The sequence below is a fragment of the Vanellus vanellus genome (assembly GCF_965231255.1).
Source record: "Vanellus vanellus genome assembly, chromosome: 4".
NCBI lineage: Eukaryota > Metazoa > Chordata > Aves > Charadriiformes > Charadriidae > Vanellus > Vanellus vanellus.
The window spans coordinates 45,682,426-45,708,666 of record NC_138909.1 but is presented as its reverse complement, the minus strand read 5'-3'; the positions used below and the strand labels follow the sequence as shown (position 1 = coordinate 45,708,666).

At 42.2% G+C, this 26,241-nt stretch overlaps 1 protein-coding gene across 1 annotated transcript in view; it reads left to right on the top strand.

Moving 5' to 3' along the window:
- ATRN (attractin) overlaps positions 1 to 24,182 on the top strand; it is a 154,851-nt gene extending 130,669 nt beyond the window's left edge. The window contains exons 27-29 of the mRNA XM_082482218.1: positions 7,937 to 8,044; positions 22,467 to 22,581; positions 23,619 to 24,182. Of these exons, the coding sequence (XP_082338344.1) occupies positions 7,937 to 8,044; positions 22,467 to 22,581; positions 23,619 to 23,743 (348 nt within the window). The 3' untranslated portion in view covers positions 23,744 to 24,182. The remainder of the gene's footprint in view (positions 1 to 7,936; positions 8,045 to 22,466; positions 22,582 to 23,618) is intronic.
- Positions 24,183 to 26,241: the final 2,059 nt, after the last annotated feature.

Sequence of the window (26,241 nt, the reverse complement as noted above, 5' to 3'; positions counted from 1 at the left end):
TTTGATGATGTGAGTCAGCGTCTGTGTAAAGGAATCATAGATAATTCATGATGGGATGAGGGTCTCCTAAATGATCAGCCAAAGGCATAACACCCAGTGTCTGCAGCTGGGGGTAAAAAAAGTCAAAAGCTGTTTTGTTTTTCTCTTCCTTTTAATGGCACGAGTAGCAATGCCAACAATTTTTATTTTTTTTTTTTTATTACCATGGCGCTCAGATCAGAATTTGAGTGCTTTTGGAAGGATCTTTTCTAGGTCAACCTGAGTCACACGCTTGTGGAAATCACATGGTGCAGTTCAGTGGCTCGTGCTATGCAGGAGGTCTGATCAAATAATTGTAACTTTTTCCACTACCCCAAAATTTAAAATCTATGAATGGGAACCACCTCATAGTGCCTGTAGGCTTTTTCCAAAATACAAACGCTGTGTGCTCTCTGCAGTGATCTATGTGGCTTCGGTCACCAAGTGAAGGAAATTATAGCAGAAATAGGAGGTGCCCTGAAGAGGAAAAACTTCCCAAAATATTAAAGTTGACAAGAGATTCCAGCTCAGGGGGAAATTGATGGTCCGTTTTTGTTTGAACATGCCACTGTCACTTCTGTGCCTAATTGAGCTCATCTCTGATTGAACTTGCAGATGGCCAGTTACAGCTGACCACTTGTAGCTTTAATGTGCCCATGTAGGACAACATCATATCAGGTTGGAAATCACGTCCGTAGTGTTGGCATCCAAGTCAGCTCTTCCCACGTAGTCTTCAGTGGTGTTGCAACTAAAGAATTAAGTTGGTTTTAGTATATCCCGAAAAAGAACTGTTGGCCAATATTTGCAATGATGAAGCCAGGCTATAAGTCTAGCTCTAGGACAGTTCAGCCTCGTTTAAAAAAAAAAAAAAAAAAAAAAAAACAAAAACCCACAACTGCAGGTATATTGAAGCTGTTGTCATTTCACTCCTAGGTCTCTCTCTGATGATAGGAATCAGTGGTACAGGTATCTAATTTAGCTATTTGGAAAAATCAGGGAGAGAAGCAACGTTGTGTAATTATGCTAGAAGAGTTCCAGTCAATCAAAGGTGTGCTCTGCTATTCTGTAATTATCTGGTATTGGTATATATTTTAGTCTGCGTGGACTATATACTTCTGGTCTTTTAAAAAGAAATGATATCTTATTCTTGTTATTAAAGGTCAGGTTTTCTGTGCCCTCCTACAGGGCATGATTATGACGAATAACTTATCTTAATCAGCCCTGAATTAAATGTCTTCTGTCACTTCAGTATGAGGCAACTTCCCAGCAGCTTTGCTTTCTGGTTTGGTATAGTTTTGAAGTGTGGAAATGCCTGTTGAGAAGCATTCGAACCTTAATTCTCTCCTCCTCTCTCTTTCAACATAGCCTGTAAAGTCAGTTACAAAACTAATTAGCTAACATTAATATGTGCACTGCTCTAGGGGCTTAAAAACTTAATTTTCAGTGATGATGGAAGAGTCAGAGAAAATTGTTTGTTTGTTGACTTACATGGTAGTTAATGTAATTGTAGCTAAATGCTTTAAATTGCTTATTTCTGAGACAACGCGGCTCATCTTCGTGAAATATTTATATCTTATACATTTCTTTGCTGATGCCCCTTTTTATTTTCTCTCTTCCCTTTCGCCCAAGGTCAGCAAGTAACTATAACGTAAAGCAAAGGTTTCCACACCAGGATATATATGTTACTTCAAAGTAATGCACAGTGATGCCTGAGCACCCGTCATTCCTGGCCACGTAGACATGCAACTCCACATAGCTGCTCTTGCCACCACCGCTGGGAAGGACACCTTCTCCAAAAGCCCTTGGGAACCCCACGAGGGTTGGTGTCCCCTTCCCACGCTGGCTGTTGGCAGCCTGCGAGCTGCAGTTTTGGCAGATGTCATTACAGGAGAGCTCTGGGACAAGTTTAAGTTAGTCACGCAGCAGTGCCTGGAAATAGGTAGTTGATAGTTTATGTGAGTACACAAATATGTTTTTGTGCACAAATGGGACGAGCCACCTTCTAAATTCAAATGAAGGTCTTACAGCAGTTCAGGATGTGCAGGAATAAGCTCAAAATGCCTGTCTACCAGTGCAACCACTCTACCCAGTATGTTTTGGAAGGACGGGAGTGCTCTTCATCCTCTGACCTCAACAAAATCACTGTGAATTCAGTTAGCGAGTGGCCCAGTCGGAGCTAATAAGCCTTGCTGGGAGAATTTCGTTACCCTTTGCTCGGTGTATGCAACAAGACCTTTAGATATTTGATTGGATTGTGTGTTTTATACGTTGTGCAGAGCCTTGGAGGGAACACGTAAGAGGACTGACACACTTTAGTAACTTTACAGAACTGATGCTATTTAAAAGACTGGTCAGGAAGAAGAAGACAACTTTGTTCTGTTTCCTTATCAGCCTCTGTTTAGCTTTGGTCGGAAGGGGATGACCAGGGTTTCTGAATCCTTGTTGGAGAATAGCATCTTTACACTCTGCATGGTAGAGCTGCACACTTCAGAGTTGTACAGGAAAATCCCAAATATTCTGTTCTGTCCCCAAATATTTTTTTTCTAAGTGTCTTAAACAAGAAGAGTGCAAATCAGTTTCCTTCCTTATCTTCTTTATGTTTCTTCTCTTTCCATGTCACTGGTAGAGTGGTTGCACTAGTAGACGCATTTTGAGCTTATTCCTGCACATCCTGAAATGCTGTTACTTTCTTTAGACTCACTGTTGTTTGTGAGGTCTCTGGGTTTTGGCTCACAGGACCAGTTTATCTTTGCAATTGTCGTGGTTTAGGCCAAATCCACCACTGGGGACCCGAGGGACCCCAGACGGGACCGACAGATGCTCCCCTCTACCCCTCTACAAAGAGAGAGGCAGAGGAGGAAAAAGAGACTTACGAGTTTAGAAGAAACTAAACTACTTTAATGAAATATTAATAATAAAATAAAAAGAAATAATGAAAAATATATACAAAACCGTATCAAGCTCCCGAGATGACAGTCATGTCACTGGCTGGCACTGGGGCAGTCCCAGGCTGGACTCAGTGACGGACGGGAACTGGATTCCGGATCTGGAGTCAGGATTGGGATCACAGGCAGGCGAACAGAGTCCTCCTCAGACGTTGGCCATTGAAGGAAGAGCCCGTGACCCTTTGATCCCTCAGCTTTTATACTGAGCATGAGGCAGATGGGATGGAATACCCTGTTGGTCAGTTTTGGGTCACCTGTCCTGTCCGCTCCTCCCTGCAGGTGGGACCCCACTATGCTTTTCCGCTTCCGACCCTCCAAGGGGACAAATAACAAAGTTGTTTGGCCTTGAGTGTTATAGCAATAAGTGGAAGCAGGAGCCTCTCTGCACATCATTTCTGGGCATCAGCTATAAACAATTGGTCTTATCACTCTGAGAGAGTGAACACTGTCTGCACAATGTGCAGTTAATTTCAGTTGTTAGAAGAGGCCCAGCTAAGAAGCGGTTACTGAACAAAATTGGTTCTGTTTTACCTCAAACCAGGACAGCAATACAGACAGGGTAGTGGTTCAAAACACATAACAAATCTCAGAGTATCCTGTTTTTTAAAGTTGGCTGTGGACAGCATGGAGAACACAGCACAGCACAGCTGCTGATTTTGCTTGTTCGTAACGGAGTGGAGCTTGATTTTTTCCATGGTGGTACACAAACAAAGCAGTAGACCCAGTTCAGCAGGAGCCTTGTTGTAGCCTTAGCTTTAGAACACCATCCCAAATTCATTGCACCCTCAAAGGTTGTAATATGAATCCTCGAAGGATGACCTCTAATTGCACTTGTCTGATCAAAGCAAAGGAACATGTAGCTTGCTCTGTTGAAATATCTTCGGCAAAAGTTCCTCTAAAACCAAATTGTTACCTCCTGAGGATAAAAGAACAAGCTATAGGTCCAGAAGGATCTGAATTTCAGAAAAACTTTGAAGGATTAGATTTACAGATTCCGGGGGGGGGGGGGGGGGGGGGCGGGGGGGAATGTTGATAAGACTACTGCTGCTCTTTTCTGGCTCCCCTTTTTAAAGTTCACCTCCTTCCACCAGAGACTGGTGTAATGGTACCCAACGTTCCTGCTGATACCCTGCCTGAGTATGTCCCATCTGCTGGAAGTAACTTTGCTCCCTTTTCTGCAGGGTCCTGCTTGCTTCTCTTTCACTCTACCTTAAAATGAAAGCTCCTCCGTGCCCGTTGTTCTCTTAGCACACCCATGTTTTTTTCCTCCTTGAGTTTCTGCTTTTTTCCTTCTCATCTCTGTTGAAAATTGAGATGAAATACTCATGTAAAAACTTGAGTTCATTACAAGTTCTAGATAGCTTTTTTTTGCTTAGGTTTTTTTTTCTTTTTTTAATGCCATTCTTTGTAAGGAGCAAATAAGATCCAAAACGTGTGGCTTTCTTCTGGAAAAATTGACATCCTTTCATGGCTGAAAATATCAGAGCCCTGTCCCGAAAGGTACCACATCCCTGTGCTCATAAAAGAGACTCTGCAGGGGGCAATTGCTGAGATGAATGGTAGCAGGATGGTTATACAGAGACTGGTGACTGCTTTATTATGGTGAATAAAACGTTCGGGCTTTTCTTGTCAGAAAACACAGCATAGGTTATATTAGTCAATTAACCTGGTAACCCGAATAGCTGTTTTTCTTTCGCGTGAGAGCCTGTGCTACTGAGTGAAAAGGTTTTCCTCCATTCCTCTGGCGGTTTTTCTCCCGTTGGTAATACACTATTCATTTTAGATTATCCATTACTCAACATGTATGACTTTCAAGAATCACTGGTATGAAACACTGCATTTCTGCAGCGTTTGCTTCTGAATCTGTACCTCTAGTCCTGGGCCCTATGAGATGAGCAACCTCGGTGGTCCCCCGTCCTCCCTGCTGTTTTTCTCCCCTACCTCAGCCTGTTGCGTTTGTTTATTGTCAGGTTCTCTTAGTGTCTGGTTGCACCAAAACCTTCAGGTGTTGTTTCAACACTTCCCATTCTGCGATTTGCTTTAACTTGTGATTTTTTTTATTTTTTATTTTTTTTGGAGGGACTTTTTCAACTGATAGAGGAAAAAAAAACCCAAACCAGTGCAAATGAAAGTTGTGCAGGTTCTCACAGTTTGTGGTTATTACTTAAATATTAAGGCCAGTGGTGTGTTCCAATACATGCTTTTTGATGTGGTTTTATTGTAAGCCTGTCAAACATTTTGCCTTTAAAATCCTCTTCAGACCTAAGTGATTTAACATATTCCCAGGTTGTCCTATTAATGTTGTGATCTAGAAACCAAAGGTTTACTTGAAAGAGTATTGAGGTTCATTATTTTAAATCTCAGAAAGCCAATCATTAGGAGTGAGGGTAAGCCAGGTTCTGGGGTATCCTGATGTTAACTGCTGCTGATTTCTAATGACATGCTCAACGTCTGGCGAGGGAAATGGCACAATTTCTCCCTAACAACATAATAACATCTTTTCATTAAAATTTTGACACACCAAACAAATAATGGAAGTATATATACATGCACAGGTTAAATGAGCGCAGTGCATGCCTTGGGGGAAAGAGTGACATTCTGGTTACAGAGCAATTATTTCTCAAATTTATTCTTAATTTGGGGTGAGAATTGGTTTTGTAACATGACTTGTGCTACACTGGAAACCAGTGTTAGGAAAAGGATGTTCTCCCTTAGGCTTTTCCTGCTTTGGTTTCAGCTTGGACCTTTGGTTTTACCTGGTTTGGCCACTGTTCTGCTGAGAGTCAGCTGGCTTTGGGACAACCCCAAAAGCAATGGCGTTCCTTGGCCAGTTCAGCGAATGAAGGCAATAAAAGCAATTCTGACAGCAATGTTCCCATTGCTCCTGTTGTTGCATCCCTCTCTGACTTCACAGCGCTGCTCAGGGGTTTATTTCTTGAAGGTACTATTGACTCCAGTAGGAGTCATGTTGCCAAATTGCACATTTTCTCTAGTAAACTAAACTTCCTTCAAAGAGCTAATAGCTTTTAGTTTGTAAGTCTCTTGGACATTTTCATCAGGACAGCTTGTTCTTTGATTTTATAGCCATTAAACAAAGCACTTTATGATAGCTGAAGGGGACAATTGCAGGAACAACAACCCAGCAATCTGTTTCACACTTGCTTTAGTCTGCAATCTGCTGGTGTGCTTTAAATATTCAAAAACTCCTCGTGTTCTTTTACCCAAGTGTGAGTTACACACAAGTTTGCTTGCAAATGCTTAGTACAGCTCCGTTTGTGTGAATTCGTTGGGTTTTTTGCTTTGTGACAGTATCTACAATCTGCTCAAAAATGCCTTTTTTTTTTTTTTTTTTTTTTTTTCAGAAAGTAAGCAAAATTTTGCCACTTGCCTTCTATGGCAGTAAAATTTTGTGTTTGGTTTTTTTTTTTTTTTTGATTAGACTGAGAACCATAGAGGCTTATATACCTCCGCCAAGTTTAGTTGCATTGCCCATCGTGCCTTCCTGCCACCTTGCCTGAACCCCAAGCTTACAGAGACAGTCTTCCAGCTTTCTGCATTTAAAAAAAAAAAAAAAAAAAAAAAAAAAACAAAAAAAAAAACAAACCCACAAATCCCAAAACTAAAAGATACCTTGGCAAAGAAAAGACCATAGAAGGTTTATGAGTTCAAGAAGATGGTAATGTAATTAGTTTTGTCCAAACGAATGGCACGCTGGATAGCAGCATCTTGCTTTCGCCCGTGTGCTGTGTCCCCTTTTGCTGTGCTGGGTGGGGGTTATTCAGGGCACGATGCATTTTGTGGTGTTTTCTTTAGTACTTTTTGAGTGCTGTAAATGATCAGTTAGGGCTTGGAGCGTCAAATTGTCTAGAATTAATGGGGAAATGCGGGTGGTGGTGGTGGGAAGTATAGAGGGCATTTGGTGGTGCCTCAGTCTAGTTTAAAAATAGAGTATAACTAGTATTGCTGCAGCTAAGTAGTAATGCTAAATGCGTAAAGCTGCGTACAACAAGTGGTTTAGGCAGTTGCTGCACTTAAGGGCAAGACTGCTGGTTTTTTACATGCTATACAAAGTGTACGCTGCTTCTCTTATTAAAGAGGGGCACCGATTCACATCAGACCCATTGCTTCTGGGAATTAGGGTTACGGCTTCTGCATCCACTTACAGGTTGTGTAGCTTGCTGTTAGTATAAGAGAGTAGCCACTGAAGCCAAAAAGAAGCATGTCCACAGCTCGGCTAAAATCGAAATGCTGTTTCCATCCCAGCCATATAGGAAGGGTTTCTTTTTTTTTACTTTTTTTTTTTTTGTTGTGCTAAAAAAAGGGACCTGCATCGTAATGCTTAAAAGTGCTTAAGAGTACAATAAAAAGATGTCTTGTGTCATGAAGGCTTGCAGAGATTTACTCTGGAAAAGGTTTTCTATTTTAATAAAACATATTGCAACAAGGACATGCTTGCCATTTGATACATTTGCTGCATTCAGAAAAGAAACAAACAGTAAAAAAAGATGATTATTCAATAGACGCCTGACAGCATTTTGCTAGTGCTGTTATAAAAAATACAAAATTCTTTCTTACAGTAGCTACATTCTGCTGCTGGTTTAATTTTAAAATGGTTCCTACAAATCCTGTGAAGTCTTCTCATGCTGCAGACAGGTGATGACAAACAACTGGGATATCACAGCTTAAAAAGTAAATAACTGCTTTATGGAGACTTAAGCAGATGTGTTTTCCCTCAAGAACAAGTCAGGCTAAGACTGTGTGTGCAGCTTTACTTGCAATAGCCAGTTAAATTGTAGTAATACGAATATTTACAATTATCTGTCTGTACCCTTAAGCCTGTTAAGACACCAGGAGGTTATTTTTCCATATTCATTGATATCCCTTCATATTGGGTAAAACCTCTCAGATACATGTTTTTTTCATCTTTGTGTTGGAACAATATGATAATAATATTTTTCTGTTTATTAAATTAGCAACTACTCCGTGAGATGCAACAGATGGCAAGTCGCCCCTTCGCCTCCATCAACGTTGCCTTAGAAACAGATGAAGAGCCGCCAGATCTCATTGGGGGAAGCATAAAGGTGAGAGCTGGTGCTTTAGGATGGTCCTCACCATAATTAATCATGGGATGCTTGTTTTAAACTGTGGTTAACACAGTAGTCCCAAATCCTCTATTTGTTATATACCTGCAAGAACCTGTAAGTCCGGGAGGTCCAACAGATAATGTCTTTATTTGCTTTTATGCCTTCAGATATGCATTTACAATTTTTGGGCTGGTTTAGATAAAAGTTATACTGTTTGTAGGGGATGAGATTTTGTTTGCCTTGTTAGTTTTTATGCCTTTGCAATAGAGAAGAATGCAGCTTTACGCAGTAGAACATTTGGCTAGAAATAGCCATAGGTGCTGCAAATCGAAACTATTTTTCTGTGATATCTCGAAGCAAACAGGAATATAATCATGCCTGTGTACTGTAATAGTGTTAACATATTTCTGATTATATGTTCAAATACATCTTGTGATGCTCAAATAGGAGTGCGGAGAAATGATTGTCTTCCACCAGGCTGGCATGTTCTTAGACACAATGCATTGTATTTCTAGGAAAAGCATATTTTAAAGGAGACTAATGAATTAAAAGATCTTTTTAATGTGATGCTTTGACTAGCAGACTTGCATACAAAAAGAAAAAATTAGTAACCTGAGAACAATGATTATTTTTGTTTCCTGTCTAAGGCAGCTGTTTTATTTTGTTTAGACTTCAATTTTTTGCAAATCTTCCTCATTAGTCCAGGCACAAAGTTTCTCACCTTCTATTACTGTGAAGAGAAGGCAGGTTATGCTTTACTATAAAAAATGTGTGTACTTTTAGTTACTGTAACAATCTAACCTGAGAACTTCTGTTTGCTGAGTAATAATATTTAAGTCTTGGCCTTTGTATCAGGAAATGCCACCATTAAGTTTGCTCAGCGCTTTAGCTTTTCTTATTTATGTGTGAATATAGTCTTTCCTGGCAAGTTGTAACACTTTTTCCACCTGATTGGTGTCTTGCGGCATGTTCTGGGTGGACACTATGTAGAAGCAGCTTTTCAATATATTATCTTAGTTTCATTATTTGTTTGGGTTATTTACTGTATTCCATCCAAACCTCAGTCTCAAGCTTGAATGATTACTGTGATTGCCCCACATTTGAGTGCTTCACGAATTAATGGTTACCTTTCTCTGAATTCAGGGATTATTTTCCCTGATTTGCAGAGTTGAACCCTGGAATGTAGTGAAAATAAAGTAAAATTTGCAGAGGCACACGGTAATTTGGGGTAATTGAGTGATTGGGCAGCGAAGCTGACCTGTCTCTCCGACCTCTCCTTGGAGGCTCTGAGTGGTTCTACTCCCCATTGACTTTGATTTGACTCCAAATAATTCATTTTTTTCTGAGTTTTTACAATTTCTGTACTTGTGTTATGAGGATGGCAGGCATTGGAAGTCATTAGCTGCTAATAGCTCGCCAAGACTTTGAATTACATGCTTGTAAAATTGGATTATCACTCAACAAATTAGAATAAGCCTTTTTTTCATTGCTTCATCGAAGATGCCATGGGATGTGTATGGATGCTCCCATTGGACTGGAGGCGGATTTGTGAGGCTGTAGCCTGGCTGCTGATGTTCTTGGATTGCAGTCTATCTGCCTGGGGGCAATTCCCTTCCCCTCTTTTCCATTTTCTGGAAATAAGCTAACTAAAAGGACCTCTCCTTTAGGATCGGGGTAGAACAAAGCTGTCCCAAACTTTTTGATCTCTCGGACAAGTTTGTCTGCACTCAAAAACTACAGAGAAGATAGTAAACTTTGAATCTCTTCTGTTCTGATTAGTGTGTTATTTCTCCTCTTGTTCAGCTGGCAGTGCTTTTACTTTTTCCATTTGGGCTTTGTTGTTCACTTTCTCCTCTGTATCTCTCTGCTTTTTGTTTTCTTCTCAGTTTCTTCTTTGATTACAGGAATGTTGAACTCTTCTCTTTTGAAGTGCGTCCGTAGACAGCACTGCAGACAGGATTTCATCTTTCTCTCACTTGCAGCTATGCCTCCTTGCTTTCCCATGTCTGCTGTCATCTTCCGTATCTCACGTTTCTGACCTCCTTGGGTTACTCAAGAACTGAGGAAGAAGCCAGTTTTAAGCATAATAACTAAGACTGTGGACAGATGTCCTTTTTGAGACCCAGAAATTGTTACCAACTGCTAATTGCCCTCTGTGCTGATAACTTGTAGAAATGTTTCTAAATCCACTTCAAGCATAAATGAGATGGTCTGATTCAGGCAAATTGCACAAATCTTGTACAGTAACCTGAAGCTAAGTAGGGAACATGGACGTAGACTGTTGTGGCTTCAGTCTTCATCTGCTGGAAGATCTGGGTGCAGAATGAGAATGCTTTTCCATGACAAGGAGAGTCACTAAATTTTGGGGGGTTTTATATCGTTTTTTATCATCTTGGAGAATTTGAACGGGGGATAAAAGTATGTATAAAAGTTTGGAATGTTTCAGCAGAGTTGAAATCACATGGAGAGGAGGCTCAGGAAGCTTGTGGGTTGTGAGCGACTTGAGGAATGCCGCTTCTGAGATAGTCTGGGATGTTGGATGCTGCGTATAAATGAATTTAAATAGAAGTGAAAAAGCAGTCTCAATACCTATGGGGTCAACTTTATTTTTTCTCCTCATCCTTTTTGCATCTACATGGGAAAAAAGCTCGTAGCAGGAGGGAACTGCAGGAGGATGGGCTGGGATGACACAGAATTGTAGAACTGCATTTGTCTTTGTGTTTTCTCTGTTCTTTAATTATTAGCTGAGAAAAGAGTGTTGTTGCTACATTTTTGGACTCTAAGCCATTCTCCAGTTGCTCTGCTTTTCACTGTGTCAAAATTTGAGAGCCTTCATTTTAATGCAAGAAATCCAGACTTGAGTTATCATAAATGCATTGGTGTTTTTCTTTCCCCATGTGAATCAAAGCCTTTGGTTAATAACGAGTTTATTTGAGGGTTACAAAGGAGAAGTGGAAAATGGAACGTCTTGTCTGCAAGAGATTAATTTCCTTTTCCATTGTGCATAGCCAATTGGCAGCCAGTGTCAAGCTAGTTCCATCCTAAGCTAATGTTTTCCAGCTGGACAGTATTAGAACCGTGTTTTCAATTAGTATTTTTCCTGGGGTACTTAGAAGTAATAGAAAGTGATTTACCTGCAGGGAAACTATTCATATTACAGTCTGCAGCTAGGCAACACGTAACTAGCTGCTTTGGTTTATTTCCCACTCAACAGATACACAGTGGATCACAAATCTACCACTAAATTTGCTTAGTTATTACAAAATCCATTGGCTTTTCTCTGCAGCTTCTTGAGCGTTCTGAGGTGCTGCCTATTGCAGTTTTTTTTCTAAGAGTCTTTAGTGTCCCTGGGTATCTCAGACTCATCCAAGTGTCTGAACTGGTATTATGGCAACTAAGGCTTTTTTTAGGTCTTGTTATCTAATTAATCCAAGTCTTGTAGTCCTCTGTAATGAGTTTTAAAAGAAGCTTTCCTGAAAGAATTTGGAAAGTTTATAATTTTGATTTCCTAATATCTTGAAGTTGGTGAAGGCATGAAGCTAAGGCTTGTAGATTCTTGGGGAAAACACACACACAGCATATCAAGCAAATGCTTAGCTTGAGCAAAACACCTACAGCATCAACAAGAAAATTGTTGCACTAGAAAAAATTATCCTTAAGTTGGAAAAAAAAAAAAAAAAAAAACAACTGTCTTGGAAGCTTCTGGAAGACATGAAAAACACTCTTGTAAAACAGAGTATTTGCCTAGTAGAGCAGCCTTTGCTGTGCTGTGTTTAGGGATCCAATGAGTGAAGCCAGTGCTAAGAGGTGATTATTTTTGCATCCATGATCGACAGGCTGTCCACATCTATAGTTGCCTAAATGGAGTGAGAGGGAGAATGGATGAGGGAAAAGCTGTGGATGTTATCTACCTGGATTTTTGCAAAGCTTTTGACACTGTTTCCCACAGCATTCTCTTGGAGAAACTGGCTGCTCGTGGCCTGGACAGGTGTACACTTTGCTGGGTAAAAATCTGGCTGGATGGCCGTGCCCAGAGAGTGGTGGTGAATGGAGTTAAATCCAGTTGGTGTCCAGTCACAAGTGGTGTCCCCCAGGGCTTGGTGCTAGGGCCGGTTCTCTTTAATATCTTTATCAGTGACCTGGATGAGGGGATCGAATGCACCCTCAGTAAGTTTGCAGATGACACTAAACTAGGTGGGTGTGTTGATCTGCTTGAGGGTAGGATGGCTCTGCAGAGGGATCTGGACAGGCTGGACCGATGGGCCGAGGCCAATGGTATGAGGTTTAACAAGGCCAAGTGCCGGGTCTTGCACTTGGGTCACAACAACCCATTGCAGCACTACAGGATTGGGGCAAAGTGGCTTGAAAGCTGCCCGGCAGAAAAGGACCTGGGGGTGTTGGTGGACAGCCGGCTGGATATGAGCCAGCAGTGTGCCCAGGTGGCCAAGGTGGCCAACAGCATCCTGGCCTGCATCAGGAATAGTGCGGTGAGCAGGACTAGGGAAGTGATCATCCCCCTGTACTCGGCACTAGTCAGGCCCCACCTCGAGTACTGCATCCAGTTTTGGGCCCCTCACTACAAGAAGGTCATTGAGCGTGTCCAGAGAAGGGCTACAAAGCTGGTGAGGGGTCTGGAGGACAAATCTTATGAGGAACAACTGAGGGAACTGGGGTTGTTTTAGCCTGGAGAAGAGGAGGCTGAGGGGAGACCTTATCACCCTCTACAACTACCTGAAAGGAGGTTGTAGAGAGGTGGGGGCTGACCTCTTCTCCCTGGTGACAAGTGATAGGACGAGAGGAAATGGGTTTAAGTTATGTCAGGGGAGGTTTAGATGGGATATTAGGAAACACTTTTTCACTGGAAGGGTTATTAAACATTGGAATAGGCTGCCCAGGGAGGTGGTGGATTCACCATCCCTGGAGGTGTTTAAAAAAAAAAGGGTAGATGTGGTACTCAGGGACACGGTTTAGAAGTGGTTTTTGTCAGGGTAGGTTAATGGTTGGACTTGATGATCTTAAAGGTCCCTTCCAACCTCAGCAATTCTATGATTCTATGAAGTATTTGGTGAGCAAAATCCTTCTGAAGTTCAATTAGCATGTTCTGTACCTTCATGCCGACATGCATTTAATTCTGCTGTGTTAAGCTGCTGAGGGCAAAATAGCTTCACTGCAAATCCTTAATCAGAGATCAGCTCACCAAGCTGGCTGATTCCTTAAAAATAGCAGAAAAACTGATGGAAAATAGCATCTTACTCTAGTAATTAGTTTGCTTTGTTATGGAAGAAAGTGCTGTTGAGTGGTTTAAAGACTGCCAGAAGGTTCCATCTGTTCAAGAAGTACAGAGATGAAGTGGTGGGCTGATTTAGGAGTGGGTAAGGGATACCACAGATTTATATTTTCAGTCTACTTGTATTTCGCATCTGAGTGGTGCCCTTGTGAAATTCCTTTTACATTGTAATGAAGTTGCAACCATCACTAATGAGCAGAGAAGTGAGAAGTTAGAAGTCGTGTGCCACAGAGCGATGGGTTTGGGGAAGCTGCATGGGTACCACTGCGGTGAGGAATGATTTGAAATGAAGCATCGTCCAGCTCCAGCACTTCTACAGGGCGACTTAATTTTTACATGTAGCTCTGAGCCCTGCTATGTTGGGCAGTTTCATGCAATGAGAGAAGTTCAGTGAAGAACAGCTAAGGGCTGAGGAACGGATCATTTTTAGGGCTGTTATCCTGTTCTGGTTGTCACCCTTGGTGACTCATTTCCCCATTAGTTCTCGTGTTACTGACCCATTATTAGTCCATCAAATTTGCTAAAGGACCAACTTCCGTGATCCCCTTCCAACTCACTTCACTTAAAATGAGCCGAGTTAGCGTGGCCAGCACAAAGTCTCCCATTTCTCATGCCACCCAGCTGAGACTGGGGGTCCTTGTGCAGGCATGCAGATTTGGAAGGATAGCAGGCTTGAGCTGTGATGTACAAATGTAGTCTTAAGTAGAAATAACCAGGCTATCAAGACACATTGGAGAGGGACAGAGCAGGTTGGGGTTTTTCAGAGATGATATAAAGAAGCTGAAAGGGCGAGTCATTCGTTATGCTCAAAAGGATGGAGGAAGGTTGGAGGAAGGGGATGAAATTGTGGGGGGAAAACATAAACTGAATAATCTTAATCTGATGTGGCAGTTACTGGAGATGGTTCACACACAGCATTCGAGGCCGGAAAGGCTGGTTTTATTTCGCCTGACCTGTCTAACTCAGGCTGTTCGGGCTTGTTAGCTTGCTTTTTGAAATGCAATTTAATTTCTAATGTATTATTTCTGGAGTTTCTAGCTTTTGCTGGTTCTAGGAGCTTTTCCTTGAGTTAATGCTGAGGTGTTCAAAGCACGTCAGTGTATAGCTGTCTCCTTGCCTTTAGGAAAAGCACTTCTTCCACTCATTAGACTCGGTCCGTGTGCGGGAGCAGATGGCAGGAGCCCTCCTGTTGCATCAGGGTAACGAGGGACATAACAACAAGAAGCAACATCCCAGCTTGTACTTTATATTTGGTGTTAATTCTGCTTATGCTGGCCCACTTTTCTAATTCATGGAAGAGTGTATGATCGCCTTTGAAGGAGTGCTGTGCTAGATAGAGTTGCCAGTGGTAAGAAGGGAGCGTTATCTGGGCAGCTGAGGTGTGTAAAACGGATTAGCTGCACTAGAATTGCATATAGTCTGGCTGTGATCCGTACTGCAAAAGCAACAACAAAAATACCTGATAAAGCCTTCACCTAATGAATTCTTTCCAGTTAACTAGTGCTGGGTATCTTGTTTTGATTTCCGTTGCAAAATTAGGGACTTGGGGGGAAACTTTTGCCACTTCCATAATATAATATGGAATATAAATATTTGGAAGGGAGCTATCATGAGATCAACAGAGACATCTGTTAAGTCTGCCTTGTATTTAGGGAATGTTTGGCTGATAATTGAGATTTAACTACTTTTTAGATTTGAAGACGGTAAATTTTTCAGCAGGATGGACCCTGATTTTAGCTGATAAGGAGGAATTTGCTGGAGGGAGAGCGGAAGGAGTGCAAAGCTTCCCACAGGAGAGCAATTTTTTCCCCTCTAGTGCTAAGACTGTCTCTTCTGATTGAAGTACTAATAACACCAGCAGCTTCTCAAAAACGTTATTGGGGACCTATTTGCATTCCTTTATGCCAAGTAGTTGTTTTGTGTGTCATGTATTTGCAGTCTTCATCCAACTCTCCTATTTTGTTGATTTTTTTACTTGCGCTTTCTCATGTGCAAAAACCAGCCAAGTGGTCGAAAAGAACCAGAAAAATCCTGCCTCTTCACCCATACAAAATCAAAATAAATATCCACCGTTTGCCATATACATTTTGCCCAGATTTGCTACCCGTGGCCTTGTCCATCCCATCCCCTCCCCGGGGCATCAGCAGAGAATTGAAAAAGAGTGTTGGTTTACGTGAGTGGCAATGCTCAAAGCTGTGACATGAGATTTTGTCATTTCAGGGTGACTGCTTTTGAAATACAAACTTGCCTAGCGAATTCCTTTCCTTCACTGAGTGCTTGTGTCTGTGTTTTGCTGGATTGACAAAGAGCACTTTAAAATAGAAAGCAGTTGTTAAATGCAGCGGGAGCGAACTCGGTGCCCTGCAAGGCTGGTTTGTGTATATGCTCCCAGTTGTTGGTAACTCGGGGTGCTCGGATCTGTATTTTCAATTTCAGACTGTTAGCATTCATCTGAGGGCTTGAATATGATTTTTATTTAGTTTCTCACATGCAGGAAGCCAGTGTTGGGGCCGAGTTGTGAGCAATTCATTCCCCAGCGCCTGCGTCACTTCCAAGGTAGATATCAGGGACAAGGTAAATCTAAATTTTTAATCTAGACTCATTTACTGCAAATTATTGCTGGAAGTTCATTCATCTCTATCTTGGAGGACATACACATTACCCTGAGAATATGATTTTTAAAACTTAATACTCTATTTTTTATAGAAAATTGCTTGTAACTTATTTTACAAATGTTCAGTCAGCTTTTAATGGCACAATTTAAAAACTTGAAAATGGAGTTTGACCCTTTTTCTATGGAGTGAAATCATCTGAAGAAGTACAATCAAATAATAAAGTTGAACTGTTTCGGTAATGTTCCTCTTCTCTTCCCTACCATAAGATTTTTCCTTTATTTTAATTTCCTTACTGGAAATTGAAAACCATGTAAGAGTTATTTGAACAAACCACAGAAATAAGTTTTCTTGTTAAGGAAAAAAAAATCTCAACAGTATTTTTTGTATACATTTTGAAAAGCAATATGCTGGCAGCGTATTACAGAACCTAAATAAAATTGATGCTGTGTTTTGTAAATTACACAGAATATTTATTGTTCTGGCCATTAGTTTTATGTGACACATTACTAACCTTTAGAATTTGTTGAATATAAGCAGTGTAAACAGAAATAATGAGATGAAATAAAAAAGAAGTGTTTAGGTTGAACATCATGCCATGCAACTTGATTGTGGAAAGCATTTGGCTGTGAAATTGTCTCCCAAGGGAACTGGTAGTGCACTCTGCACCTGGGTCACCTAGAAATAGCCCAAAGTCCAGGAGAATGCCCTGTTTGCCTAGAAAATCATGCTGGAGAAGTCAGACTAATTTGATGACCTAATAGGTCTCTTACTGCCTTTAACTTCTATAATTGTTTAAGCTTTATACATATTAAGTACATATCAAAAGTCATAAACAACTGAAATTGCTTGGCTTTTTAGTGCTGGTTTTGGCCAATAAAGCCGTCTATGGAAAATAGCTGAGAACAGATTTCGCTGCCTCCAGGAACAATGGGGTCGTGTCACCGCTTAGTAGAATACCACTAACTTGATATTTTCATCTAAAAGAGGATCGTCACTGTTTCCAAGCACTGCCTAACACAAAATGCATGATAGCACTTCCCAGTTAAAAAACAAATGCTGCAGTGCACTTTCCTGACGGTGCACATTGCCTGGTAAAGCGTGTTTAAATCTGTGTGCCAGGCTGGGAGGTCCTTGCTGGCTTGTTGTTTTTTGTTTGACATTTGCACTATCCTGATTCCCAGTTGTAGGGTTTTTTCCACCATTTCCATTGATCATAGCTTTGCTGGTGTGGATGAGCAGTCAAAGACCATTGCAGAAGAAAGGTTCAGGCTATCAGCTGCATGAAATTGTCACTGCAGCTCACTCATAATGTTTCTTTGAGGACAAGGAGTAGCTTTAGGGAAGGGTGTCTGATAGGTAGACCAGCTGCAGTTGTCTGTTTGTAGCACAGAGACAGCACAGCATCCCCTTTGCTGACCTCCACCCTGGTTGCAACCAGAAGGGAAGATAGTCTTCTGGCTACGCCTTTCTTACTGCTGCTGTGCATGTTGGCTGGGTGCAAGCGTGCTCGCTCCATGTTTCATGAGTCAAGGGCACAGCTTCTTTCTGCTGTGCTTCTGGTTGCTTCTGGTTGGCTCATAGGGATTGACCCAGTCCACCAAAGGTGAGATCCTCTTACCTTATTAATTGTGGTCTTTGTCCACCCGCTCCAGCAGCTGGGCTCTGCTCTCCCCTCTGTGCCCCCCTCCCGGTGTGGGACTCTGCTGTTCAGGCACCACACGAAGCAGTTGTCATGTGCCAAGAGTCGGAGGGATGCACCTTATTTGCATAGATTTGAATAATGTCTACTTTATTGTGCTATTAAGCCTTCAATAAAAAAGAATTGCTTCTATAATTCAGCAATGGGTTTATCAAAACACTCTAAATGAAAGTGTCTGGCAGAGGCTGGTTTTAACCATCTGATGAAAGGTCTTACAAAGTTTCGAGATCTACATATTTTACCGGTTTTTTTTAAGTGGGCCGTTAAAAGCCACCTGTAAGACTGAAGCACAAGCATTTATAATGACCTGATCTCAGGTTCCCAAGTCCACTCCAGACCTTCTTGCTGAAAAGCAGCTTGGATCTGCATTGAGAAACCTCGCAGGAGGCAGACGTGCCACAGAGGTGGGGAAGGAAAGCAGAAGTGCACTCTTCTTGGGTCTCCCCATGAAAATTCAACTGGATGAAGCCAGCCAGCTCCTCCTTAGCTGCTTGTGCCATGGTAGCACCTACGCAGGTCATGTCAAAACATAAGCCGGCTCACGGCAAGGCCAGCTGTGGGTGAGAACCACGGTCAAGATAGCTGTTAAGTTGCTGGTTGAATGACCCACGTGTTTTCCTCCGTGTCTGCAGAATATGGTCCCTGGGCTCCACCGCTGGGTTGCTCTATATCTTGCAGAGGGCACAGTATGCCCTTCACTCCCGGCTGACCTCTTGCTTGCATCAAATTCATCACTCCCGTCACTCGGCATGTGAGTCATTTCATCAGGCTGCGCTTTGTCTCTTGGCCTGGCGAGCGCACGCTTGGAGATGAGATGCGGTATGAGTCACAGTTCAAAAAGCAGGTGCCTGAACTGGTGCTGTCAAAAATAAATTTGCAGGACTTGATTCTTTATGCTGTTTTTTTTTGCTGTTATTAACTGCAGCTTGTGTCAAGAAAATGGCTGGTTTTGATGGACAGTAGACCGTTTTTCCCCCTTTTAGATTTAAGATCGGGATTAGCTGCAGCAAGCTGATCTTCTGCTTAATGTGTTCCTTTAGCTTGCAACACCCTGACAGATTTTGGATGCATCATTAAAGAAAGTGTACTTCCTTGCTTTGCATGGTTAATAGAAACAAAGTTCCACATGCGGTGAAATATTAACAATTTTTTAATAATGCTCAGCTATTCTGAGCAGTTTGATAAGGGAAGGAAGGAGGCTCAGAGGTATGTCCTCTGCCCTCAACTATCCGTGGTACATTAGATTAAAAAATTCGCTGCAGCATGAGAGGGTCAGACTCATCCCTGTGAAATAACACTGAATTTTAGGTATCGGCATGACTGGGGTCTGCTGTCACTTGCTGGGGTCAGTGCTGGCCGCCTGTTTGGGGTTCTTTCAGCACCAGTGACACCTGCACAGGAGGTGGTTCAGAATGGCATCAGGAGAGCAGAGAGGAGGAAGAAGTGTGACCTTCAGGAACGAAATAAAAATCCCAGGGAAAGGGAAAGATCGTGCCCACAGAGACTCATAATGAGAGTTTCTGCGGCACGCTCAGGGTTCATTAGTTGGAAAGGGCAGAGGAGCAGAAAGGGTCCTGCTTGGGGCTGAGAGATGGGCTAAATTATCCTCAAAGTCCCGTCAGCTCTGTGACTGAGAACTCTATAATGAACTTTTTCTCTTCCTTACCTTTTTAGGATGTGAGAGAGAATCGAGGTGGTTTTGAGAGCCTGCAACGCCTCTCAGGTCACCCATGGTCTACAGCAGCAGACAAGGGGCAGGGAAGGACTGTTGGGAGAGCTGGAGAAGGGAGTGTTTGTGTTCAGAGAAGAAATTTAGAGCGTTGTTCGTTCAGATTAGCCACATGAAGGCTGAGATGTATGGTAGGGTAAAGTCCAAGCAGACGATTAAGGCACAGAAGAACGTCAGATGAATGAATAATTTTAGGTGGGGAAGAATTGAGGTTAGAAGAAAGTTTCTGGTGTCAGAGCAGCGAAATCCAGCAGCAGGGACCCTCTGGAAAGGTCTGACAGAGCTGATGGCACAAGCTGAAAGTGTAACTACTTTTTAAAGCAGTGCATTGCACTTTTATGTGCAGTCACCTGCATTAGTGAAGGGCTGGATTCGGTGACCATGAGAAGTATTTTCCAGCCTCTTGTTTCTGCATATTGACTGGAGGATGATGAGCGTGCTGCTGAGGATCCCTGTGACATTACAAAGCATACTGGAGTAGAGTTGCACCAAACAATTTATGTTGGGGAAGGAAAAGAGTTGCAGAAGCATTTGGATTAGAATCATAGAATGATTTGGGTTGGAAAGGACCTTTAAAAGTCATCTAGTCCAACTCCCTTGCAGCGAGCAGGGACATCTTCCACTAGATCAGGTTGCTCAGAGGCCCGTCCAACCTGACCTTGAATGTTCCTAGGGATGGGACATCTACCATCTCTCTGGACAACCTGTTCCAGTGTTTCATCATCCTCATTGTAAAAAATGTCTTCCTTCTATCTGGTCGAAATCTACCCTCCTTCAGTTTAAAGCCACTACCCCTTGTCCTATCGCAACAGGCCCTGCTAAAAAGTTTGTCCCCATCTTTCTTACAGGCCCCCTTAAGTACTGAAAGGTACTGGAAGGCCACAATAAGGTCTCCCTGGAGCCTTCTCTTCTCCAGGTTGAACAACCCCAACTCTCTCAGCCTTCTTTCACAGGAGAGGTGTTCCATCCCTCTGATCATTTTTTGTGGCTGTCAGTCCAGTAGGAGTTCACAGCAAATACATTAAAAAGGTGTTAGAAAGATAATCTCTTCTTGGCTTGTTCAATTGCTCCTTCATCATTCTCTTCCCCCTGCTGCTACTTCTCTGCTGGGTCTTTGCTGCTCACTCTGCTCAACGCTGAGGTTGAGCGTGAGTGCTCTCTGTAACACCCAAGCGCTGTGCATCAACCTCTGGGATTCGGCAGGGCTGTGTTGTTGACAGTGGAATAAGTAAGGTACTTGGCGCTCTCCAAAAGAAAATAAACTTTGTGCTCAGTGCATGTTCCACCCATATGCCAGAAGTCCGTGGGCTGTATTTCTGCAGTTGCCTTCTCTGTGCTCTCTCCATTACCTCTGGTAATTGAGTCGCCTGTGGGATATAGCACCAGGGTATGCTTGGTTGCTTTGTGGGAAAAGCATTATTTTGAGTTTGATCCCTTTGTTGGGGGTGGGGAGAAGATGAAGAAATCTGCAGTCGTAAACCAGGCAGACGGCAGCTTACATCGTTATAGCCTGTAGAATACGTATTTATCTACCTTGCACAGACTAACAAATTGTTGTTGCAATCATTACAGTAAATATGAGATATGGAAACAGTTTTAAGTTTCATTTTGCTTGCTGTCATCTCTTTTTTTCTTTTTTATTGAGCAGCAGTAATTTAATAGCATTGTTTGACTGCTGTTTGGTTTTTTCAGTCGTGCATTGTCTTGAGTTTCTGTTGAACGTTTAAGTACAGTAGTACAATTTATGCCCAATGGAAAAAGCAATAATTATTTCATTAACACCAGGGTAGAATTTGTCCATACTAAACAAGAAATCGGAAAGCACTGAGCGTGTCAGGTAATAGTGTTTCTCAGCTGTTTTTTGCTTATGTGGAACAAAAGAAGGCACTCTCTTGTACCTGTACTTGTAGGCATAGACTTGCATCCTCATCTTACTGTTATGCCATCCCACAATAACACTGATTGCGTGTAATTGTGCGTGGGATCGGTGCCCAGCTCAGGTAAGAACGCATTTTAGTTTCTGGGCTGTGCTGTTGCATTTTGTCTTTCTAATGACATACTGAAATTAGCTGGTGATCATTCAAATAAAACCTTTACAGGAGTACAGTGGGAGGGTGATGTTCAAGGATGCTGAGGGACAGCAAGGGATCCAGTCCCCTGCTCCTCTAGGGTGAGGGAAAGCTGGCTGCCCATTATATCTGCATCATTATCAATTCACATTTTATCAGAAAACTGTATTTCATGTCCATGTTTGTAATGTAAGTGTGGAGTATTGCTATTGAAAGTAAACAGGCTTCAGTAAAGCGCGTTAAGAGTAGTCCATCGTGGGGTACGACAGGTCACTGAAGCCAGATCCAGAGCCAGGATCACAAACCAGTCCTCTGCTCTGCTGAATTCTCTGCTTTTCAGTTTAAAAAAGGTCAGTACAATCCAGTAGCCTTTCTAAAGCGCTTTCAGCTCCCGGAACAGCCAGCTACCTAAGAACATAGTCCGGAGTGGTCTCAAAGACCACTGGAAAATAAACATGACCCTTTGGGAAAGAACAGAAATGAAAGACAAAACTGGGCGAACACAGCTTAAAGTAAACAGTGAAACAGAGAGTGCTTTGGGGGTAAATGTTCTGTGCTGTGTTAATGCATACAGTGCTGTGAAGGTGTTACATGGAGTCAAACTCTGAAAATAGAAGTTGAACTGCCAAATTACAGTGATCAGACTTGCTGATATTTGTGATATGCTGCTGATGGCTTCGAAGGGGGGAAAAAAAGGCAAAACCCCTCAATCCTCTTGTTTAGCATAAGCTGCTCCTTTGTTATTGAATTTAGGGAGAAATGCAAGCCTTGTGCAGGGCTTGACTTTTTAATAGCTAGATTTTTATTAAGTAAATGTGGGGGTTTTGCGCTGACTAGGGTTTTGATTGTTACTAACATTGGTTTTAACTTCGCTAGCTACATGCTGGAAATTTGCCAAGCGCAGAAACGTGGTTCGTGCCCTGAAGCTTGTACGATCTGAAAAAGACGATGCTGAGGGAAGAGGGAGGGCCTAACACACTGTATAACATTTGTTTCCTTCTCTTCCTTCCCTCGCTGCAGACTGTACCAAAGCCAATAGCGCTGGAGCCCTGCTTTGGGAACAAAGCGGCCGTTCTCTCTGTATTTGTGAGGTTGCCTCGAGGACTTGGGGGTATACCACCACCAGGACAGTCAGGTGAGGAGTATGGTTGTCTCTGGCTTGGTATTAACTCTGTGCTCCTTCCCCAACCTTACAGGTTCACGTTACGGTTTCAGACTTGATCCCGTGGTAATTGCTGTACCCGCACAGCAGCTGAGGATGTGCTTGGGTTATTTTAAAGTAGCTAGCTTGGGCCCTCCTAGCTTTCAGCCTGAGGTTTGATTCAATTTCTTGGGTCAGTTGATGGACGAACACATGATATTTGGATTACACTTTAATTTATGGCTGGGGAAAAGGAGCGATCTGGCACAGACAGGTTTGTGATAGTTGCTTATGAAAGTTACTTGTCTTCCAGCCTATTCCCATCCTTCATTCCCAGCTCCATTCGTAGAGAGACAGCAAGTCTGTGCCCTCCTCTTAGCAGCTCTGGACAGAGAAGTTTTCTCCGTCCAGCGTAAGATTTCGTCGTTGCCATGCCCTTCTCTTCTCACATGAACCTGATTGAAGGGCATGGAGTCATAATCTCCTGGGCAGTTTGTGATTTAACATGAGTTTCTCCACTGCGTAGTGAGCGTGGTGAAGCAGAGGATCTTAAGAGCTGGGTGTAAGATGGGATGGTTTGGCTGTGAGCTGTATGGAGCTAAATCCCAGATGGCCAGTGGTGGTTTGTCTGTGGATTTGCCGGGAGGAGTTGTAGAGATGATGATGTCTGGGAAGTGCAGTGAAACATCCATGCACCTGTGCTCTGAGAATTGATTCTAGCATGTCTGCTAGTGCAGAGAAAGACACCTCCCTTCAATATTATGGGTTTCACATCCATTAATACCCAGACTTCTTATTTCCAGTTTTTTCTACTGCGGTTGCTTTCAATAAAACATGCAGTATTTAAAAGCTTATTTCAGAATAGCAGCTAGAGTTTAATCTCTTAAGCCCAAATGCTTTTCTAGTTTGCTGTTTTTAAGAACTCAACAATGATATTCATTTTGTGGCTTGAAGGGTTTTTCTCAGCAGCGGTGGAAGGATTTGTTTCTGTGTCTGTTTTGTTCCCTGACTGTTTTGTTTTGTTGCCTCAGGTCTTGCAGTGGCCAGTGCACTGGTGGACATTTCACAACAGATGCCAATTGCCTACAAAGAGAAATCGGGTGCAATACGGAATCGGAAACAGCAGCCCCCTGCACAGCCAGGAACCTGTATTTGATGCATGGACATCAGAAACTGTATAGGGTTTTAAACAAAACGGAAAAGTAATACCGAGGAGGAGAAGGATTTCCAAGTTGTGTCACAAGAGACTAGAAGCACTCGGAGAAACACAACTTCCTTGAACCCAACTTTTTTTCTCATCTACGTGATAGTTGGCTTTATTTGACAACTGCTCCACTTAAGTTTTACTGACACGTGACTTCAGACTGCTCCTTTGTTTTCTTCAAGTTTAAAGTAAAATAATTTTATTGCAGGTCCAGTAACATCCGATCGCCACCATTCATGGTCAGTGTAAATAGAACAGTAGTCCAATATGAATGACACTCAGGTTTATACATGGAAAGTGCTTTGTAGTTCATGTATTTATCAAATTGTACAAAAAGAAAAAGATGCAGTGTTTACAGGTGTCAGCTCTCAACACATAAACACTACTATTAATCTTCAAAGCATCTTCATCCTTTGTTTTCATTTAATATTATATGTTTATTCCCTCGTTATTGAAGTGGAACTCTCTTCCAGATACAGCGTTTTTGTAGTCGTTGTGGTCCAGAACATCAGGAACGCAAAGGCTGGGCTGGTTTAAAGGTTGATGTCGCTTGTTGCTCAGACCACATGCAATACCTGGAGAAGTTGAATGTTGCTTTTGAAGGACTCAATGTTTACATAGTCTTAACCTGCTTGGAGTACACCACACACAAGTGCCTAGACTTGAACAGATCTAGGGAGTGAGGAGACTGCTACACACGTTTCTTTTTAACATAATTATATTCCTTTTAAATATATGTATACACACACACATATATAGTCACCCAAGGCAATCTGTGTTCTTTGTAATACATCACATGCAGTCGGGGGAAAATGGCATTTTCCTGACCAACAAACTGCTCAACCAGATGGAAATATCTGGAAGGAAAGTAGAGTTTCAGTATCTCATAAGAAAACTCCTGGTTTCACCAGCGCTTTTAATAGAAGCGGTTTGTGTTCCAGGTCAGATACATTATATTTCTTCTGATTTTCTCTGCCTGTTTGGCCTCTTTCCCTCCCCCTTCCCTCCTGCCATTCTTCTGGACGAGAGCTGAGCTGTGCCGGGGCTCAGAGACATCGCTCCTCAGCAGTAAGATTTGCTCCATCTCCTTACAGGATGTAAAAAGCAACACTCCCAGTGCCAGATCATTTCAGGGTAAAGTAAAAAAGAACTTTAAATAAAAAGCAAGCAGAGCAGCTTCGTTTGGCCACAGATTTGAGTTCTACATGATCAGTTACTGATATTTCCCATTGGAATTGAAGTCTCTTAGATGTTGAAGGAGGTGGCTTGTTGGTGAAAGGAAGGGACCTGCAAACAGCAAAGAGAAGGCTCGGCTTTTGGGGGATGTATCAAACCATCTGAAGTACTCTGATGAGTTGGGATTATATTTTGAGGCTCAAGGTTGGACTCAAGCCATCAGTCTGTGCATGCTGGTGCCCGATGTCTCCCTTGATTCTGGAATGTGGCGCAGTGCCGGGGCCACACGAAGTTGTGATGTTGAAGCTGATAGGAAGATGTTAGGTGAAGGTGCCAAACGAGGCGGTTAATTGTTGCTTAATCACAGTTAAGTGCGGCTTCATTCAGGTTGCTGAGTCGCTGGTTTCTGGTGAGGACTAGTATGTATGAAGTGGAGAAGGAACGAATTGAGGGGAGTGAAGGAAAGTACTCTTGAATATTCTGGCCAGGTAGCATCCTTTTCCAAAATGAAACCCAAGTAACTGCATCTTTTTTTTTTGTGCACGTTTTGGTGATCAATTGCATATCAGCCACTCATTTTTGTTTGGTGGTTTTTTTTTTTTTTTTTTTTTTAACCATGTATTTTGAAGAAGCTCTTTGGAGCGCAGCAGCATCACAATAAAGATGTGAATTGCTCTGTGTGTCCAGACAGCAGTGATGGGGGACAGCCTACTGCTTTAAAGACTGTGGTGTGTTATAATTCTGACTTAATGTGTCATTTAACAAATACAACAGGACTGCAGAAAAAATATTCTGGAAAAAGTGCATTTTATATATATATGTGTGTGTGTATATATATATGTAAAAAATGCATCTTTTTGTAAACTAGAAGTTTAAATGCCCTCTGGGGAAAAGAAATTATGGGAGGGAAGGGGGTGAGCTTTGTCTTTTAGGCTGAGGGGATTTAGGCAATTTAAGTTTTAACTGATGCACAGATTGCCTCAGACAGATTCATCTCCTAAAGTATTTTCTAACTTCCTTTGTGTATAGGGGTAAGCTGAACGAGAGAATTAATACTGGACTAAAATCCCTCCCCTGTTATTACTTTACACGTTTTCAGTCATGGTGCACGTCCTCATGTCCAGAGATGCCGTCTACTCTTCTTGCTTCTCCGACGCTTCTTTGGGAGGAGATCTGCCAACCCAAACTGAGAAAGCTCATGTGCTTAAGTCTCCGTATTCAGGGCAGCACTTTAGCAGGTGCTTAACGTTTTTGCTTAGGATTTCCTGAACGGA